Below are 14,171 nucleotides of genomic sequence, written 5' to 3'. Positions count from 1 at the left end.
GGCAGTTCAGCTCACGGTCGCCAGTCGTTCCAGGCAGGCGGGCAGCTTCGCGAAACCCTCTTTTACCGCATAAGTACCTTGCTCTGTCTCTCATCCAATATAATCATCGTCCTCCCTTAGACAGCAGCTTCTACCTACACGATCATCCTCGCTGTCAACACAGCCAGATTTCTCCGACAACTGCCAAAATCTTCACTCGAAATGGGCAACGTAGCTTCCTCAGCGGGGGACCTTCGTGAGCACATGTGTGAGTTCCCACTCCTGTTATATAACCATCTGGTGTGGCGTGCTGTCCGCGGCAGTCCAACATGTTTGCTATCTGAGAGCGCATAGATGAAAACTGTTTCTCATGCTCACTAATATAGGAAACCTGCACCGTGATACGGCACCCGGTCGCATTCTCCTGTTCCCATTCGTTCTCACAGACAACGTTTTGATGGCCATCTTTCGTAGCTTCGTAGCTCCCCCGGATCAAGAAAATCCGTTCATGAGGACCTACAAGACCGACAGCGAGTCGGCGAAGACAGACCCCGCCCCACAGAAGTCAAAGACACACGGCGAATCGGCGAAGCGAAATCCTGCCACCGACAACCCGAAGGCTTAAAGCCAGGTGACGAGGTTGTCGCGTAAGATGTCGAAGACACCAAAATCAAGCTACAGTATCGAACCGATCGCTTTCATTTTGTCATCTGCGTTGCAGCTGGATCGGGGAAGAGTTCACTGATCAACGCCTTTCGAGGCATTAAGGCGAAGAGTCCGGGGACAGCTCCGGTGGGGATCGTTGAAACAACTTCTGAGGTCACACGGTACTCCGATCGTCGCCCGGGGATGCCATACGAGCTATTTGTATGGTACGATATCCCGGGTGCAGGCACTGCCGGCGTACCCCAGGGGAAGTACTTCATCACGCAAGGACTGTTCATCTTTGACTTCATTATTCTGGTATACGATACCGTAAAGCTACCCGCGCCGCGCTGCACCACTCAATTCTAAACTTTTTTTCACAGCGTTTCACGGAGATCGATGCCGAAATTCTTGCGAACTGCCGCGAGTTCGACGTTCCCGTTTTCATCGTTCGATCCAAAGCCAACCAGCACATTCGTAATATGTTAGATACCGACGAAGACCTTACACCTACCGAAGCGCGCGAGCAATACATCGTCGAAACTAGACAGAATATCGAAGCGAACCTCAGTGGGCTGAACCTCTACGACGAAAAGTCTCGCTGCTATATAGTCTCGAGCAACATCATGTACAGTATGATCAAGGGGTTCGAGACCGCCGTCGACGGCGCAAACTGCCACCAAGGAAAAATGCGGAGGATTACATAGACGAACAGCAGCTGTTCGCTGATCTCCTCGAGTGTGCGTTCCTCCGGCCGTATGCCTAAGTAGCCCACATTGGACAGGAAGTGCTCCTCCCGCCTAGGAAACTTCCTAGGTATGCTGGCTTCTCGGTCGTGCTTGCATAGTGCCATTGCGTCTAGGATATATATATCGTTACGATCTCTTTCCTTCCATCTTACTTTTATGAAGTGTTTCCGGTTGGAAAGGATGATTACTAGGTAGTGCTCGACTATGTACGTAACATTCTTTTAAGTGACGCGGCTAGCGAGGATGGTTATGGGAAGTGTATACGGGCTTTTTTCTTCAAATTTTATCACGTTCTTTCTCTTCACTCGCGGGTGATTGTGGTGATACCCGCAGCGACCTAGTGCGGCCATTACCTATCTGCGGGGGACCCGAAGCGAAGATCATCGACGAGCTCATGGCGGCGTGCCGTTCTAACTGAGTGTGAGGCTTCTGGATGCCATTGGTCTATCAAGAGACATTTGCCATGAAAAATCACTCTCTGCCTCATTCACCCTGCCCCCCGGCAGTAAGACGAGGTGGTTTTGAATCCGAGCTTTGCTACGGTACCAATTTCTTCCCGTAATTTTGCTACCTGCTGTACAAGAACAGAGCACCCCCGGCGGGCGAGGTCATTATAGCACACTATGTGCCCTGGACCATAAATCAGGCGACAGGCTCAAGGTACAAGTTGAATCCAACCTGTATGTGACCGAGATTCGGACGGGTTTCACGTCATCGTGAGAGGCGGGGCACTAGTCCTCGCTAGTCGCACGTCTCGCTTGCGGACTTAGCCTATACATCATCCTTGACGTAACATCCCACATAACCACGACCGAAGTAGTTAGTACATCGTATCACGTCGATCCCCATCGCTACAGACCCACACCTCAAGTTGCGTCGCTGCTCAGCCTCCAACTCCACCATGCCCAACCTCACAGACGCAGCAACAGCAATGCCACAAAGCCTGACCATAACCTCGACCGTCCGTCTCCTCAGTGGCCACAGCATGCCACGCCTCGGCCTGGGCGTTTACCAAACGTTGACCCCGCTCCCCCGCCGCCCTCGCCACTCCCCGAGACGATTCCGCTAACCTCCCGCCAGCCCCGCGAACACCTGCCAATCGATCGTCGCCTTCGCCCTGCGCACCGGGTACCGGCACATCGACTCCGCGACCGCCTACCGGAACGAGCGGCCGTGCACGCTCGCGATCTCCGCCTCCAGCCTCAGCCGCAGCGAGCTCTTCTTCACGACGAAGCTTCCGCCGCGCACGCGGGGCTACGCGAGCACTGCCGCGTCGATCGACGGCGTCATCGCCGAGAACGCCGAGCTAGAGGGCTATATCGACCTGTACCTGATCCACGCGCCGTACGGGACCCCCGAGGACCGGATCGGCCAGTGGCGCGCCATGGTCGAAGCCCAGAAGGAGGGCAAGATCAGGAGTTTGGGCGTCTCCAACTATGGCGTGCAGCATCTTGACGAGCTGAAGGCATGGCGCGAAAAGCAGAGTGAGCAGGATAGAGGCGTGCTCAGTGTCGGCCAGTGGGAGCTCCATCCGTGGCTCGATCGGACGGATATTGTTGATTGGTGCGCGCGAGAGGGGGTGGCAGTGCAGGCGTACTCGCCCGTTGTCAGGGCAACGAGAATGGACGATCCGCTGTTGATGGGGTTGGCGGAAAAACATGGGAAGACCTCGGCACAGGTGTTGATCAGGTGGAGCTTGCAGATGGGGTGGACGCCGCTGCCGAAATCAGTGCACGAAGAGAGGATTAGGGAGAATGCCGATGTGTTCGACTTCGAGCTGACGGACGAAGAGGTCAAAACTTTGCAGACCGGAAAATACGAGCCTGTTGCGTGGGATCCCACTAAGGAGCCGATTTAGAGTGGAGCTGGGGAATGAGTTGGATTTGTACAACATGTATCCCTTGTTGCAAAATAGGCAACCAAATAACGGTTTTGCATACTCATAAGACTCGGTGATTATGGGAGGTCTCGTAGAGGGCTTCGCAGCATGGGAACAAGTCCGGTACTTAATGATCATACGAGATTCATTGATGTACTTGGACGTCAATATCGACGCGATTCCTATAGACTTTGCGCCGCGCGTAATCAAATAGGACACAACTTACAATGAACATGCCCACAATAAAAACGTGACCGATCCTCCTTGTCATGATACCTATCACGAACTTCCGTGGACCGCGTCATGCGAGATCACTCTCTATGTCGAGTGACTTCCGTTATCCGTTCTCACGGCAGGTGGCGATCGGCCTCTATCCGAGGCCATCCCGCCTGCCTTTACAGATGCCTCTCGTTCTGCTGTGTCTGATACACTGTACACTAACTACTTCAAAATACCACTTTTCTTGACACTCCTCGTGTTGTATATTCTGGCCTAGACTGTCTCATTTCAGGCTTGGCACCACCATAGCTATCACCATACCCCCGTCTTGTACCAAGCTCCTTTCTATTTTGCTAAGCAATCAACATCATCCAATATCTCAGTATACTCTCTCCCATCGTATGTTCACAACACCTCGCGAGAAACAAAAACGGGTGACAAGCTGTGAAGGTCAGTAATCCGTCAAAAAGAAGTCACTCGATTCAGAGCACACCCAATAATCGATCGAAAAAGAGTTACTCGCTCTGTATCACCCCACGTCTTTGATTTAAGTGCAGGTACAGATCTTGAAGCTCTCCGTCGTGATGGTGAAGCATGTCATTGAGATGGGATGCAGTCAGCTGTTTTCGGCGTCCCGCTTGACGACCCGTTTTCAAAGGATCGCTCTAACTACATACAGTGTACGTAATGAATGATTTACTCCCCTAATACGTGCCCTCAAGCCTCCATGGATACACGTCGTGCCCCGCGCGGTGCAGGGACCGTGAGTAACCGTAAGCAACCTCATCCCCTCGCGTTGAAGCCAGGAGACAATGTTGTTTTTGTTAACGAGGAAACCAGCCAAAGGCTGGAAAAACCCCCTACCCGGCAAAAAATGGGTCATTATGGATCGGGCCTTTGGCCACATATCCTGGTGTGTTTGTTTCCGCAGGCTCGTCGGATATTGTCGATTTCTTAACCACTGATGTAGGCGTCTTCGATCAATGCGGATAGTACCGCGGGCAGAGGGCATCTCATAGATGCCAACCTTACCCAGCGGAGACATGGGTCATTGTGGATCGGGCCGTTGGCCAGATGTCCTGGCTTTGTTTTTGTTTCCGCACGCTCGTCGGATACTGTCGATTTCCGAACCGCTGATGTAGGTGTCCTCGATCAATGCGGATAGTACCGCGGGCGGAAGGCATCTCATGGATGCGAGCGAGGAACATCAGCAAAGCGCTGACGTTGGGGAAGTCCAACTACGGAACATCCGTTGTTGGACTTCCCAAACAACACAAAAAACTCACGTCGTAGTCGTCGCCGGTTGCCCCGGTCGACAACCATGGGGACAGCCGTTCCATCACTGCTCGTCCTCCCCGTAATGATGCCGTTCGGAGCGGCATTAGCCGCACGGAAAAGACATCCACGATGGGCAACATCGCGACCGGGATTTCCGGTCGGGGGTGACATTAATGGTCTTCTGATCCGACACCTGAGCCGTCAGGACTATTGGCGGCGTTCTCGTGATTGTATTCCTCGAATTCAGAGCGATGTGAGTCCTGATCGGAATCAGGGGACTCAAGCGAGCTGGCGTCACGGTCTGCAAGCTTTCGATATCCGTGGTTCGAAAGACCCTTGTCGGTTGCATCGTTTCCGACAAACGCGCGGATCGTATTGAGAGACAATCCCTGCTGCCGAAGCTGTACCAGCTCCAGGCGAATCTTGCTTCCGGCGATGTCTTCACAGAGCGTTAACGCATCCGCTTGGAGCTGGAGTAGTCTGTGTGATGGCTCAGTAGCTCTAGCGGGGATCCCTGCGGGGAATAACAGTCAATCGCTGATATTCCCCGCGGGAAGCCCAATAGTGGAAGATCCGCTGTTGGGAGGAGTTGGTTCGGAAGTCTCTGCTTCCCGAGCTTGGATCCTCTCGTCGCAGAGGGCCTTGGAATCAAGGTCATGCTTGTGGGGGACCGAGGTGTTATCGATTCATCGATAGCTTAAGCACCAATCAGTATAATGAATAACAAGTGACAATAAAGAGGTGTGTGAGTAACCCACATCATCAAACGCTATTGCGTTACTAATGGACACCGAGTTTTCCTGCAGCAACCGTCCGTAATGGATGATGCTCTCTGCGAATCCATTAGTTATTGGCAGCTAGAAGTAAGAACGATGGCGATGTTTCACTTTCATTGATGGTGACGGACACAGATCCGTAGGATTGAAGGGAAGCTTCCAACCCCTGACTTCAAAACTTGAAGGATCGGCATCGTTTGTTGCCGATACTGTTGATGATTTGCTATGTCAGCGGCGGATTCTGGAATAGACGCGGGATGTAGTAGTGATCGTACTTTCGGGAGCGCGCGCGGTGGAGGGGCTTGACAGTGACCTGACGGTTGATGAGGTCGTGGTTTTCGTTGGCAATGGCCTCGGTGGCACTGAGGTTCATTGAGGGCGGGTGAAGGAGGACCATCTTCGTCGGTCTACGCCTCTTCGCCGCAACCTCGCAGAAGATGCCACGGATGCGCGACACCGCAATATCGACGTCCCTGGGGGGTGGGGGGCTGGGGTTGTTGCGACTTCTAAGTTGGTTGCTGATTTTGTGGTTCGGAGTTGATTGTAGTTGAGCATAATTATCGAAGTTAGGAAAAGAAGAAGCTACCAAATAGGGTAGGGACATGTGGCAGGAAGATGTTGAGAGAAGGAGGGCGGAGAGAAGAGGTGAGATGAGGATGAGAGAAGATGCAGGAAGAGAAAGGTGGACGAGAGACGAATAAATAGATGGGGAGCCTCGGCGGTCCGGAACTAGCACTGGATTTTCTTAGGCAATCGACTTTTCGAAGCAAACGTCACTTTCATATTTCTTACACTCAGCCTCGAAGACGCGCAGTTTTCATTCGATTTGATTTCACCTTTGAAGGTATGCTGAATATACGTGACCATCGAGTCTGCTGAACCTTCGCTGCCAGTGCCACCTCATACTAACAGTACTGGCCACTGTGTAATGGTTACGCTCTTTTAACCTCAGAGAATCTGGAGTTCAATCTTCGGCGTTGTAAACGGAGTACTTACATGTCGAGGGGGGCCACACTTCTGGATGAGCAACTACCAGCAGAACGCCACAGCAGTCACGCAGTTGGATTTTATAATTGTCTCGAAGGGAAGATATGCTCAATACGTAATATCGACTAATTCAAGATCCTGGAAATCGCGATTGTTATTATTTTTGTTCATTCATTCCAGGCCTGGGAATAGTCCGTCCGGACGGAAGACTATTGGAGCCCGGCGGCGCCTTCCCGTCTGGGGCAAGGATTTGGCCGGACATTTCGGGCTCCGTCCCAGGTCCAAAAAGCCCGGGGTCCGAGTGGCGCCTCGTGGGGCTCGGAAAGTTTAAGTGCAGAAGCGGCTGGCTACTAAGTTTACGGTGCCGGCTATCCTGAAAATGTTGGCCGGTGAAAGTTTTGCATCTGATCGCATACGGGAGTACCCATTACCAACTCCTTTATTCTCGCCGTGTTGCTAACTCCTTAGCTTCATTTCTGCCTGCTGCGCCACTGCACCACTGCCCAAGGCTACTACTTGCGCCACCATTTCCGCGCCCGAATGGGTCCCAGTCGTCCTCCGGCTTGCCTGGAGCCCTATAGTCCTTGATATTTCGGGCGCGACCAATTCCGTCTCGTCCGGGGCACAGCCTCGGACGGACGGGACGGATGATTCCCAGGAAGGATCTGCAGCGGCTGGGGGCTGGGCGCCCCTGATTCGCGTGCAGGAAACATCGAAGGAACGGAGCCTTCACATCTCATTTGACGTTTCATGGAGACTATCTTCGTGCGGAATGCATTGACAACCGAAGCGGGTTTCGTCGTACTGAGAATCTAAAGTAACGGGACTCGGAGGTCGAGTCGGCGGCACTGACTGCGAGGAACTTAATAATCCAGATAAACGTTCCAGCGCCCGACTGGATGCATACTACATACCCTGGGGGCTGAGGTGCAGCAACAGCGCCAACTCCAAATCATCATTACACCACCGATTCACCAACACAAAACCACATTAACCCCCCCTCCAGCCGCGCACGCCCCGTTCAATCCTCAGAATCGTGCCCAAAAACAACTGCCATGGCCAACGTACAGTTTCTTCGAAACGCCGGCCGTCATGTCCCACCGCAACAGCGGCTTCTGCGTCGGAGTGGACTTTGGCACCACGTGCGCTCCCCACCCCACCTTGGCCGGCTGCGAGTGTTGATTGGCTGTCCACGTCTCGCGCTCACGCTCTATAGATTCACGTCGGTCGCCTTTGCCCATTCCTCCTCGGCGGGCGAAGTGAAGCTTGTCCAAACCTGGCCGCACAGCAGCACCGGCAGCAGCAGCGCCGACCAAGTCCCGAGCGTCGTTTACTACACCAACCCCGCGACCCGCGCGAAATGCTGGGGCTACGAGACGCTGCCAAGGCACATCCGCCCCGCCCCAAAGCCAATGCAATGGTTCAAACTCCTCTTGCAGATGAATAACTCGGCTTCGCGCCGCGCCGGCGCACCGGGACTAGAAACTACCTTTCACCAGCTGCAACTGGCGAATCCGGGACCCGCCGGCAATTGCTCGCCGAGTTCCGTCGGCAGTCACAGCTTTACGGCACTGACTATTACGCCCGCGCAGGAGACAGCAGGTTAACTAAACGATCTCAGCCTCACTCCGGTCCAGGTTGTCACAGACTTCCTTCAGGCCGTTCGCGAGCTCGCCGTGGCATCCATCAAGCAGTCGTACGAGTTCGGATGGGTTGAGAGCAGTAAAATAACCTACATCCTCACCGTCCCCGCCATTTGGAGCGATAGTGCCAGGAACCTCATGATTCAGGCGGCCGAGAGGGCCGGGTACGGAAGCCATCGAGTCAATTTTAACTTCGTGTCTGAGCCGGAGGCCGCTGCTGCGTATACGCTGAAGGTTGTGCAGCCGAATAATCTCAAACTGGGGGATACGTTCATCATTTGTGATGCGGGTGGCGGAACAGGTGAGTCGGATCCCCTCGGACGTATGGAGGCGTACGATAGCTAACCAGTACAGTTGACGTGATCTCCTACAAGATTACCGAGTTGAATCCGTTGCGCACCGATGAGAGCGTGTGTGGTACCGGTGATCTCTGTGGATCCGTCTTCTTGGATGAGAGGTTCGAACAATACATGCTTCGTCTACTCGGAGACCAGGTAATCGATAAGATGAAGGTACGTCTTCTTGTTCTCTCGCACCAAACTCCACTAACGATGCACTTCGCAGCCCCGATCGAAAGCCGAAATGATGCGCACCTGGGAAGAGAAGGTGAAGCTCAAGTTTGGGAATGATGTCAACGAAGACATGCTCGAGGTCACTGTTCCAGGTGTAGCCGACAACCCCGCCCTCAGCGTCGAAGACGGTTTCCACTTCATGACTACGTACGAACTACCTTCCACCCCAAGTGGTCTTGCACGGGGATTACTGACACCTTGAAGGGCTGCCGTGCAGCAAATCTTCAATCCAATTATCGACCGCATAGTGAAGCTGGTCGAACAGCAGGTTAATGGTGTCCAAGATCAGGGGGAACACGTCGCAGTAGGCCCTCCCCTACCCCTTCTTGATTGTGGCTTGTACGGTTGAGCAGCGAGTGCTCGGCGGACGCCCGGTTTCTCGCCCGCTCAGCTCGATCAAATGCATCCTCGAGACGCCTATGTGACGGGGCGTGAGTAGGCCATTCTCCTCGTGGGCGGTTCCGGTTGCTCCCAATACCTCCTCGAAAAACTGAAGCAAGGGCGGTTCGGGGGTAGGGGAAAAATCCCGGTTCTACAGCCAGTCAACGCGCAGTCAGCCATCGCCCGCGGAGCCCTCCAGCGAGGGCTCGAGGGCTCGATGGTTCACAAGCGCCTCTCCCGCCGGAGTTACGGGTACCTATCACACAAACAGTACGCCGGCACGATGGCGGCAGACGTGAAGGCACGGAAGGAGTGGGATCCGGGGCACAGTTTCTGGAAGGTCGGAGGTAACCTCACTTGGTACATCCGGCGCAACGAGGTTGTTGCACAGACCGCCCTCGTCACCCAACTCTACACACGCAAGGTCCCTGTTCCGAGCAACGGTTTCTCACCTAGACTTGTATTCGAGGACTTCCTCGTCTCCTGCGATCTTGATACTCCGCCGGACTACAATTTCCAAGATCCGAGTGCGATCACGACGGTCTGCTATATGTACTCCGACCTTTCCAGTGTACCGTGCTCGAGTTTCGATGTCCGGATGGGTTCGGATGGGAAGCAGTACTATATTATCGACTATGACGTGACGATGAAGATTGTGGATGAGGTGATTAAGTTTGAGATGCTGCATGAGGGAATTAGCTATGGCGTAGTCACGGCAAAGTTTGATGAGCAGTAGAGGTGGATTATTCGCGACGGGTAACGTAACCACCCGCCAACTCGGCCACGGATACATGACGGATGATTTCTCTTTCTTCTCTCACTTGTCACTGTTCAACCTCCGACAGACATGTTTTACCGCGGGCATGCTTTTCTACCCGACCTTCCAAGTACTTACTCGACTTCCAGGCATAAGCCTTCTTCGGCCTATCAGATTTCATTTTTTCGATTTTGTGGAAAAGTTCGATTTATTTCTCCAGGCTACTGTTACGCTTCCATCGCCGCCGTTGAATGTTTTTGACGCTGGATATCGAATGTTTTTGTGGCAAGATTTTACGTTTTGTTGTCTCCGGACCTTGCGCCGCGTGCGGACATCCTTTATGCCCTCTCACCCGCATTGATGACTTTCGTTTTCTTTTCTTTTATTTTCTGGCTGTTGCCGAATCCTCGGGTGGGCACGTTTTTATTCTCTCTCGCTAATGGAATGAGTTTCTGCGTTGGTCGGGTCAGAATTTCCTGGATAGGTCGATATATTTTCTGTTATTTCCCAGCACACGACATGGGCGTGGGGGCGTGGGAGAAAACATCTACGGGGTGATTTATGGGTCGGCGTTATGCTGCATTTCATTGCAGGAGGCCAGGAAAAGGACCTTTCTGGTCAGGATGACATGCTGGGGTGAAGTGCGTGGAGGAATGCAATCCATGAGCCTTCGTTCTTCATGCAGTTTTTGATCTCGAGCACGGGTACTTGGTGGCGGTGACCGGATGATGTGAGAAAAAATTCGAAATTGGGAAAGGGATGTTTGCCGGGAGTCCGTGACACGATTAGACACGTGCACGGAATATGAATGGCATTGCACCGCGCCAGGCTTATGTGAAGCTCCGATGGCCGTGGCATAGCCGACGACCGTGGGTACTAAAGTAAATCTCCCTGCAGCACCTGATGAGGTCGTAAGGAGATCCTTTCTCCGTGACACGGAATGGATGAGAATGGAATACTTCACCCCTCGGCTGATAATCTCTTAGGCTCCCCATGACATGGATTCCAACGGAGGCTTTCGTTAGCAACCCATCGGAGTTCGCGTCGAAGACACAACGAATGGCAGTATACGAGTACACCATTTCTATTCACCTGAACGAACTGAAGGAGATTCTGCAAGACTGCAACGAGTGAATAACGTGATGTGAGATGCTAGATGGATTTGAATGTTGCGATGCCACAGCGATCTAGGTAGGCAATTCATCGGTGTTATTGCGTGTACCACTGTGCCCCTTCCAATTCGAACGAATAAACGAGACATAATCGAACCTGTATACGAGACATAGTCATGTAGACATTTATTCCCGTCACCCTCCCCGTTCTCGGGACACCTCGCTCGGGAGTCAACATGTCCAGAAAGTTTTGATTATCTGAACTGATCTTACCTTGAAACGCCGAGATTTGGTCCTCCCATAATTGTCCAGACACTGACTTGCAGCTACTCTAGTATACTCAGTTAACTTCCACAAACAGGTGCGTTGTTCTTATGATTTAATCGCCGATGGGTGTGATCTTGTGTTCATGAATGATCATTGGGCGAGTGCGTTTATATGATCCAGACGCCTATCGGGGATGTGGGTTTGAAAATAGACGTTATTGACTCGCTCCAATGAGTGTATAGTACTGGCAAGACGTAGTCGAGTATTCATTATTTCTTCCGATGGTCTTGGAATCGTAACATGTAAAGGGGAAAAAAATACATTATCGGAAAGCTTTATCACACCCATCGTCATCCACACGCGAGCCCGAATCATTCCCCAGCCACCAGCCATCCACAGCACCTAGACCTTGATATCTTGTGGAATATATACCACCATTCCTGAGCTTCTTCTTTCTTTTGTTGATCGGGTGATGTGGGTGATAGTCGGATGAGACGGGGCGCTGGCGCGGCGGGACGAACTTCACCGCGACACTGACATGTGTGCAACTCTATTTTGTATATCACGATTTGCACCTCTCCAGGGGTGTTCCTTCTCTTAGTCGGTCAATACAATAACCAAACCCCGGTCGTTATCTCCCCCTCTTCTCTCTCTCTTCTCGCGTCACGATTGAAGACTTCCGCCCGCTCCCCCGAACGTCACATATCACCACTAGCAGGAGCCTGTGCAACTCACGCTGATAACCGATTTGTGTTAATCGCACAGAATCCTCGACGTTTCAGTTCGGACGGAGGGAAGAGCGAGCCGTAGAACGGTAAGTCGTCTTCGTGCGCGATTGTCTGGACATCCTCCTCAGTCATTGCGACCATCTCTTCCGAATGTGTCTTTCCCCAGTACTTACCGTTTCCTCCCGTCCACTGCCAGTTCTGCAATCCAATATTATTGTCGTGCCCTTCCTCGTCGGTTGTTGACAAGGGTGAGCCGCTCCACCCTCGCAAACTGCGAAAAAATGCGTACTTCCTCCAATGGTAGCTTCTTGAGAACTGGTCGGACGAACCCGGTGTGTTCCATGTAGTGGGCACCACCGCTTGGCTAATGATAGCCCCCAACTGCTCAACGGAGATAATTACCCCCGCCTCAGGGAGGGATGCGGGCTTGAGGATATGTGTCGAACGAGTCTGTTGAAATGTAGGGAGAGCGGATGATGATGCCAATCCAGCTTCGGTGAGAGCATCGACGTCCTTTCGTGGACTTTGATCGAAACCAAGGCATGTTGGTACCCACGCGGGTAATTCCTCGAAACGTATCAAAAACCTGGATGATTGTCCCCAGCTATCATAAAACATTACTCACACAGCTTTTATCTCCAGTAGATAATTCTTGCAAACCTTTCCGCTGTTGTCGCCGATCCAGACGTCCAATTTTCCAGAGCTCACCGGTCTTATACGTACCACCAAAAGCGGCGGTCAAACAATTGCGAAGACACATTTCCGCTCACCTTTTCTGGCACTTCGCTCTAATAAAGTAGAAATGTGAGTCGTCGTGGGCACGAATCATTCTGCGTGCAAATCCACGAGCACACCAGCACCACCCATGAAACTATGGTAGACAGTGTTACCCCAGTCTTTTCGAGCACCGAGGTTGTTCCCGATACCTCGGCCCACGAAGATAAATGCGTTGCCCGGCGTGGACGATTCGTTGCTCTGTTAATAAATCTAACTCTTCGGTTACCGGGTGTCCGGCATCGGCAGCAATAGCAGAGGTCTGATCTGCATTGTCGTCCACAGCGTTGCCCTTCCTAGACGCAATTCGAATAATCTGATTGGACCTCAGGGTACTCGGAAACTAAAGGCTCCCAAACGTCTCGGCGATTGACTCCATAACAATCCGCGTCTATATCATAGACTGTAACAAGCGTAGCATGGAAGAACACCAGCAACGTGGTAGCCTTCTTGAAGAGCAGACTTCGGGTGAACTGATGACAGCGTCCGGAAAACCACGCCAGTGAAGTCCAGGCGATGACCCGCTAGTATTCCGGCAATAGACTTCAGATTTCAATGTAATGCTCCTCGGAAACGTAGAGCTCTTTTAACGCACACCCGCAGCTGTCGATGTTGCTCATGATCAGCTGGTCCCAATGCAATACATCTTCAGGTGCAGTAAACATACCTCGAAAGTTTCGGCAGTGGCGAGTAGTGGTCCTGGAGGCAATGGAAGGCGCTTCGATGTCCGCGGGAAAGATCTGAGCTAGAATGGATTAGCCTAACATGGCCGTATACCTGACCGTTGTAACGTACTATTCCTGCTTTGCAAATTGTCAGCCATCGCGAGTAAGGCACCAGGTATCGCATGCTATAGGCCCCACTCCCTCAGGACAGTTATGTAAGTGTAAGAGGAAGGCAGTGGTTGGGGGTGGAGAAGGAGAGGTAGGTTGAAAGACAACAAGGGAGTAGGTACGCGGTGAATATGTGGGTTGGTCCCAAAAGAGCCACTTTCAACATCTCATCAAATGAACCGCATGTGAACTTTATGGAAACATGAAAAGTGTTGGGCTGCTACGAAACAACTTCATCAGAGCTAGGAAGCGAAAATCGGTTCAACAGTCTGCCGTCTCGTGAGGTAGGATAAGATGAGATAGGATGAGATGATGTCAGATGGAAGATCGGATGATGGTGGCGGCACAGGAAGACAGTCCAACGGTTCGAACTGGGAACACATCGGTGGTGCTCTCATCCTTGTCAAATGCTGGAGGATGTGTGTAAACTGCATGGACCCGCAGCGGCGAGCCTGTCGAGTACCTACACCGGTGTGATAGGGGAAATGACGCTATTTCTCGAGCGCTAGGCAAGCCGCACGCTGGCACGTACTTCTATGCGTACGGTGGTAACCCTAGTTTTATTGTGGAATTGAATTTGTGACGTGGGACT

The 14,171-nt window shown here is 52.4% G+C and overlaps 5 protein-coding genes across 5 annotated transcripts; 3 read left to right on the top strand and 2 right to left on the bottom strand.

The window, feature by feature from the left end:
- Positions 1–201: 201 nt before the first annotated feature.
- BZA05DRAFT_427016 (interferon-inducible GTPase-domain-containing protein) lies at positions 202–1,331 on the top strand (the record flags this gene model as incomplete). Its single annotated transcript, XM_051486040.1, has 3 exons — positions 202–247; positions 632–954; positions 1,008–1,331. 3 exons carry the CDS (start codon positions 202–204, stop codon positions 1,329–1,331), a joined length of 693 nt encoding a protein of 230 aa, XP_051336284.1.
- Positions 1,332–2,142: 811 nt separating this feature from the next.
- BZA05DRAFT_408098 (NADP-dependent oxidoreductase domain-containing protein) lies at positions 2,143–3,509 on the top strand. Its single transcript, XM_051484681.1, has 2 exons — positions 2,143–2,390; positions 2,454–3,509. Exons 1-2 carry the CDS (start codon positions 2,275–2,277, stop codon positions 3,229–3,231), a joined length of 894 nt encoding a protein of 297 aa, XP_051336283.1. The 5' UTR covers positions 2,143–2,274; the 3' UTR covers positions 3,232–3,509.
- A 2,239-nt stretch (positions 3,510–5,748) lies between these two features.
- Positions 5,749–6,774, bottom strand: BZA05DRAFT_421401 (uncharacterized protein; the record flags this gene model as incomplete). Its single annotated transcript, XM_051485714.1, has 4 exons — positions 5,749–6,043; positions 6,436–6,439; positions 6,522–6,554; positions 6,723–6,774. The coding sequence occupies 4 exons, from the start codon at positions 6,772–6,774 to the stop codon at positions 5,749–5,751; spliced, it is 384 nt and encodes a 127-aa protein (XP_051336282.1).
- Positions 6,775–7,604: 830 nt separating this feature from the next.
- BZA05DRAFT_459086 (uncharacterized protein) lies at positions 7,605–9,890 on the top strand (the record flags this gene model as incomplete). The annotated part of the gene is made up of 7 exons (XM_051487625.1): positions 7,605–7,654; positions 7,729–8,114; positions 8,160–8,456; positions 8,510–8,667; positions 8,720–8,874; positions 8,932–9,031; positions 9,167–9,890. The coding sequence occupies 7 exons, from the start codon at positions 7,605–7,607 to the stop codon at positions 9,842–9,844; spliced, it is 1,824 nt and encodes a 607-aa protein (XP_051336281.1). The 3' UTR covers positions 9,845–9,890.
- Positions 9,891–11,975: 2,085 nt separating this feature from the next.
- Positions 11,976–13,569, bottom strand: BZA05DRAFT_421399 (uncharacterized protein; the record flags this gene model as incomplete). Its single annotated transcript, XM_051485713.1, has 10 exons — positions 11,976–12,083; positions 12,146–12,170; positions 12,262–12,422; positions 12,525–12,558; positions 12,598–12,684; positions 12,743–12,802; positions 12,965–13,013; positions 13,342–13,372; positions 13,414–13,445; positions 13,542–13,569. 10 exons carry the CDS (start codon positions 13,567–13,569, stop codon positions 11,976–11,978), a joined length of 615 nt encoding a protein of 204 aa, XP_051336280.1.
- Between the last annotated feature and the right edge of the window lie 602 nt (positions 13,570–14,171).

Source organism: Tricharina praecox (assembly GCF_024521635.1).
Source record: "Tricharina praecox strain CBS 144465 chromosome Unknown BZA05scaffold_27, whole genome shotgun sequence".
In the NCBI taxonomy this organism is placed as follows: domain Eukaryota; kingdom Fungi; phylum Ascomycota; class Pezizomycetes; order Pezizales; family Pyronemataceae; genus Tricharina; species Tricharina praecox.
This window is presented reverse-complemented; position numbering and strand designations above follow the sequence as displayed.

Excerpts from the sequence above, each read along its gene's own strand:
- BZA05DRAFT_408098 (XM_051484681.1), top strand. The coding sequence starts at position 2,275 with ATGCCCAACCTCACAGACGCAGCAACAGCAATGCCACAAAGCCTGACC. Across the intron at positions 2,391-2,453 it reads GGCCTGGGCGTTTACCAAAC|CCCCGCGAACACCTGCCAAT; the intron begins GTTGACCCCGCT and ends ACCTCCCGCCAG.